The 5,717-nt window shown below is 37.0% G+C and overlaps 1 protein-coding gene across 1 annotated transcript; it reads right to left on the bottom strand.

Moving 5' to 3' along the window:
• Nucleotides 1–1,213: 1,213 nt before the first annotated feature.
• On the bottom strand, nt 1,214–5,336 carry LOC111383286 (putative GDP-L-fucose synthase 2). The gene is made up of 2 exons (XM_023007364.1): nt 4,330–5,336; nt 1,214–1,576 (listed from the first exon to the last, which is right to left on the bottom strand). Exon 1 carries the CDS (start codon nt 5,286–5,288, stop codon nt 4,332–4,334), a length of 957 nt encoding a protein of 318 aa, XP_022863132.1. The 5' UTR covers nt 5,289–5,336; the 3' UTR covers nt 1,214–1,576; nt 4,330–4,331.
• Nucleotides 5,337–5,717: the final 381 nt, after the last annotated feature.

Genomic DNA, 5,717 nt, shown 5'->3' with positions numbered 1-5,717 from the left:
TGTAAGAGGGGCACACCATTCGATACCCCAATTATATACAAATATATATATTTTTTGCCGCCCCGAGGCATAATCTAGTGGTGCAAAGGACGGGAGTGAGGTTATCTCACGCCTTGTTGGTAGCCGCAATGTGGGGGTTCGATTTCTAAGGCATGAAATTAGACTCCTTGTAGACACAGTGTACAGGCAGCTCTTGTTCCCTGTCCTGTTGAAACACATCCTGCGATTTACCTCCCTCACAAAGTTGTAGGGGCGGAACGGTGAAAACTCTCAAAATTGGGGTTCAACCCTTTTTTTTTAAATATCTTTTTCTTTGATATTATAGTAGCAATGCACGGTGGAAACTGTGAACTGTATTACTGTACCTAAGGAACTGTCATTGGCAGACTGAAATACATTACATACATACATAAAACTTGCAAGATCCTGGATGACCAAAACTGTGAGCCATTAATGAGTGATCCAATTTCTGAATTCTGATCCATCATCGGTCCTTTTCAGAAAACCTCTCTCTATTTTTTATTTTTATTTTTATTTTTATTTTTATTTTTTTTTTTAAAACTCAAACGTTTGGTGGTAATTAAAATTAAATTTTTCAATTGATTATGATAGAGATTTTTGAAATGATTGTTTGAAAAATAGTGGGATTCATAAAAGATGTTGTGAATATTAATTGTCTGACTTTAACTTTGACTTTGACCTCGTCTGTCATAGAAAAAATCAATAAAAAGTCGAAAAAAGTCAGTTTGATATGTTTATTAGATTTTAAATTGCATTTTATACTGTATAATTCTTTGCAGATTAAAATTTAATAACATAGTTAACAATGAATTTAACATAACAAAGTCAAGAAAAACAATAATTAATTGAAACATTAGGCATGAAAAATGAAATATCATAGTAATACTTTGAATAACTTTCAAAATCCTATTAAATAACTGTAAAATTACATTAACAAAATGCAATGACTTGGTATAATAAAAAATGATCATTTTTAGTTAAATTATTAAAAAAAATTAAAAATCCTTAGTTCAAACTGCCCTTCAATTATATAAGAGACACAAAATGAGGATAGTCGTGTAGAAGTGGATGATTCAAAACTTAAGAAGAACTTATTCTCTTATTGTGTGTTTGGTGGGGTGCATCTTAAAAAAAATAAAAATAAAAATAAGAAGCTAAAATCGTGTTAATTCTACCGTAGAGTCTGATAGTGTTTACCAAACATGCATTCAACGTATTATATTCATGAAAGAAAAGGAGGGAAACTTGAAGGAAAGACAAAAGGAAGAAAGAAGGGGGGAAAATACGGTTTTCTTATTTAGCATAAGAAAAAAAGTAGAGATTCCTCATGTCTCCAACCAACACAGGACTTGCAGCAATTCCTTCCTTCTCCAGACCATAAAGCACGCATGAACAATGATATGTATATATACTATCTGATTCTATTGTACAACAACAGATCATTTGTTTCACAGCTTTTGCTCTCAGTTTGAAGCAGGACAATACATGTAAGGATTGTTTGTCCAGCAAGAAGAATGAATGAAATCAGCAGAGAATATTTGTCCCCCCAAAGTCCCTGTTGAGTAAAGATTTTCTAAATCAGAACAGGAAGAGAAAAATAGGTCAAAGAAATCTGAAAAGATTATTTCCAGACAATGTGAGATTATTTTATCCATAAGTTGTCAAGATATGTACAAAGTGAAAACCACAAGTTTTACCCTACATAGCGTGAGAAATGTACGGTTGATTACCTTCAAACTAATATGCATGAAATGGGAACGAGAAAAACAAAATACGTTAACAAGAAACAGAAGCACAGCAATATTTTCTACAACAAAAGATTCCGGTCTCACCAAACAAGACAGCTCTGCTCTCAAGAGGGTTGTCGTCTGTGTTAAGGTTTCGAAAGACAATGAACAGAAAATTACTCATTGACCGATAAAAACTTAAATTACTGGCAAGCATTCTTGCTAAGTTCTATAAACGGAAGGGTTTGCTAGCATTACAAGAAACCTTGTTTATGTTTACGCCGATATGTTATCCACAGCCAAATCGACTGTAATAAATATTAACAAAGCTCAAGGGCATTGCAAACTATCAAGATGTTACTATATAATACTGGAGAATTTAACTAGACTAGTGCTTGAAATGAATTGTACGAAAGGCATAATGTGCACCTCTTCTCATGTTGTGAACGCTCACATGCTGATTTCAGAATGACATTAGCAAAATTTCGCCAGAAATTCAGATGCCACATAACCTAAGTTGAAGAAACTTGGCAGTAGTAAATGAAGTTTGAGGGAGAATTTACAAAACATAACACACAAAATTCATCGATCCTAGCTTAGATTATTATCTTAGGCAGATGTCCACAAACAATCCACTATCTTTTTTCTAGCCATTATATAAGAAAAATGATACCAATAATGATCTGACTTTATTTATATTTTGTTTTTAACTTCTCTTCACTTAATATTTATTCTGTTTTTTACAACTTCACAGCATATCTTCACCTCCATCTGAAATTATCGTGACAGCAATGAAGAATGAGATTGTTAAACTCAACAACTTCACACGGCTAGATTTAACTTCTTTTAACAACTTTGCAGCAAAGTCGTCACAGTTATCGGTATTTTTGTAATTAACAATAAAGAAAATCAATGCCACGGTTGCACTAAAAGATGAAGCGATATCAAGAGAAAGTAAATAGAAAACAACCCCTGGGAAAGCCTCACGACCTGGTGGTCGGTGTAACAATAATGATGCATAATCTCCACAATATGGATACATATCAAACGCCAAAACCTACAACACAAAATCCCAGAGCTCTAAATCTCTCAGCAGACAAATAAAAATAAAAAACTACCTACAGAACTTGCGTTCTAAAATTTTCCCAAAAACCTCAAATGATGATTGGTACCATCATAATTCAATAATCAGGACAACACACCTCAGCTAGCCAGGATACTCAAGCAGCTGCTCGAGTCCACTACATTTGTAGATCTATCTCAATTGGCTATTTGAAAAGTTATATATATACCCAGCCCCAAAATAACAGCACAAGGCCAATGCTGGAAATATAGAAAGCGCATACAAGCTTACGTCCATGCCAAAGCATACCTCGCCTCATGGCCATGATTCTAAATGAGACTAAAAGTTAGTATTTCAAAATCAAGCTATAACCATCGGACGGGGAGTATGTGCTCCAAGTACCATGGGGGTAAACATTGAAAAGCTTCATTAATTTCAAGTTGAAAAGGTACATTCAAGAATGCTAAAGAAGTTGTAACTCTAACCTATAAATATTTATGATAACAGCTTCACATAATATTCTGTTGCTACATACTCTCCTATCTTTTTTTTGTAACCAAACTCCACATGTGCCTAACTAGGGGTTTGGCCTGAACCCTTACCTGTACATATGATAAAACACATATAAGGCAGGGAGGGGGACATCTGTCATCAACGTTACAGCAACAGCCTTTGACACGATCATTCAAGGAAGATAAATGTCAAGGTATATCTTAATGTTGAAACCCCATGATTTTTAATGTTCTCATCACAATTATAGCCAGTTTTCTATGCAAGGCTGAACCCTGAAATCCCAAGATGATCAAAATTGTGCCTTGGGGATTAATTTGAATGCCTTCAGCCAAATAATAAATATGAAATTTGGTGAAGCAACACTATGAACCATCAGCAATTAGCACCGCTAACAGAGAAATAAGATAGGTTATAATTCTAGATTACAGAGAAACAAAATGCTAGCATCGAAAGGAAATCAATGTACAAATTAAGCTTGGCTATAGAAAAATACATTAACTGATAGTTAATAAATATCTCCATAGTCTGCGCCACAAATAACTCATAATAACTCGCGTGCTTGATGACGGCACAAACTAAATGGCATAAGATAAATCACACAGAAGTGAAATTTGAGATTATCTCAACATCTTTTGGAGCTCTTCTTGAACAAATATATTTCTATGGAAAAAATAGAACGTCTTATATTCGTCTTTGTCAAGAATTTTCACACCAGTCTATGCTTGTTCAAGGATCATTTCATGCATCATGTTAGGGATCATACGGCTCCTTTTGATGAATAGATGGAACCATGTCTCATTATGATTCATTTACAACATAGTATTTCATCAAATTAGTAATCTGAAAACAGTGATTCTATAATCAATGTAATGAACAAAGACAACACAGAGTTTAACCAAAGGGCTAATGATCATCAACAACTCGCATCCAATATACAGCAAATCTATAAGCAATGTAGTGAACAAAGACAATACTTTAGGAGGAACAGTATATTGCAACAATAACCTTCACCATTGCTGGTTGACAACATTTTCCAAGTACCATTTATAGGTATCCCTAAGTCCATCCCTGAGAGAGATCCTGGCCTCCCACCCTATCTCGGCAAGCTTTGAGTTATCCATGAGCTTCCTTGGTGTGCCATCCGGCTTACTTGAATCCCAGACAATCTCCCCTTTATATTCCACCACATCCTTCACCAATTCTGCGAGCTCTCTTATGCTCACCTCCTTCCCACTCCCCACATTCACATGCTCCATTCCGCTATAGTTCTCCATCAAAAACACCACAGCATCTGCCAAATCATCCACGTGCAGAAACTCGCGCAATGGCTTCCCACTCCCCCACACCACTACTTCCGCTACATTATTTACTTTGGCTTCGTGAAACCTGCGCAGTAAAGCGGGCAAAACGTGGGAGTTCTCGGGGTGAAAGTTGTCGTTGGGGCCGTACAAATTCGTCGGCATTGCTGAAATTGCATCAAATGAATGTTGAAGACGAAATGCCTGACACATTTTTATCCCAGAAATCTTAGCGATTGCGTACCATTCGTTTGTCGGCTCTAACGGGCCGGTCAAAAGTGCGTTCTCGGGGATGGGTTGGGGGGCGAATTTGGGGTAAATGCAGGACGAGCCGAGGAAGAGGAGTTTTGTAGTATTGTGTTTAAATGCAGACGTAATTACATTGGTCTGGATCTGGAGATTGATGGTGATGAAGTCGGCGGGATAGGTGTTATTGGCGTGGATGCCGCCGACCTTGGCGGCTGCGAGGATGACGTACGAAGGCTTGTGGGAGGCGAAGAAGTTGTCAACGGCGGATTGGATGGTGAGGTCGAGCTCCGAGTGGGTACGGAGGAGGAGATTGGTGTAGCCCAGAGACTGGAGCCTGCGGACCACAGCGGAGCCCACCAGGCCGCGGTGGCCGGCGACGAAAATTGGAGCGGACTTGTCTATTGGAGTTGGATCCATATTAGAAACGGATCCGATAACTGTCAACGGGGATGCAGAAAAATATAAAACCTTGGAATGATAAGAAAAACAGACTTAACGGGGCAGGCTGATAAAGTTGTCGGAAAAGTTTTTGTTGGACTGTTTGGGCCTGTTCACTAAATATTTGGGCTTTCTCTCGACAGGCCTTGGTCCGATATGGCTGGGCTTTCTTCTTCATGGGGTAACTACACCATACACCCTAATAATTACAAATTTCCACAAATACTCCATATTCTTTTTAGTGAAAATATTATAATATTATTATTTTTAATATTAAAAGAGAAGAAAGATATGGATACCATTTTGGGTATCAAAGTCACAAAGCCTTGTAGGGGTCACCATTTGAGTCGATCACATTATATCGAGAATGTGATAAATAAATTCAAACATTTGAACTTAAAGGAATAT

Source organism: Olea europaea, unplaced genomic scaffold (genome assembly GCF_002742605.1).
Source record: "Olea europaea var. sylvestris unplaced genomic scaffold, O_europaea_v1 scaffold2654, whole genome shotgun sequence".
NCBI classification, from domain to species: Eukaryota; Viridiplantae; Streptophyta; class Magnoliopsida; order Lamiales; family Oleaceae; genus Olea; species Olea europaea.
This window is presented reverse-complemented; position numbering and strand designations above follow the sequence as displayed.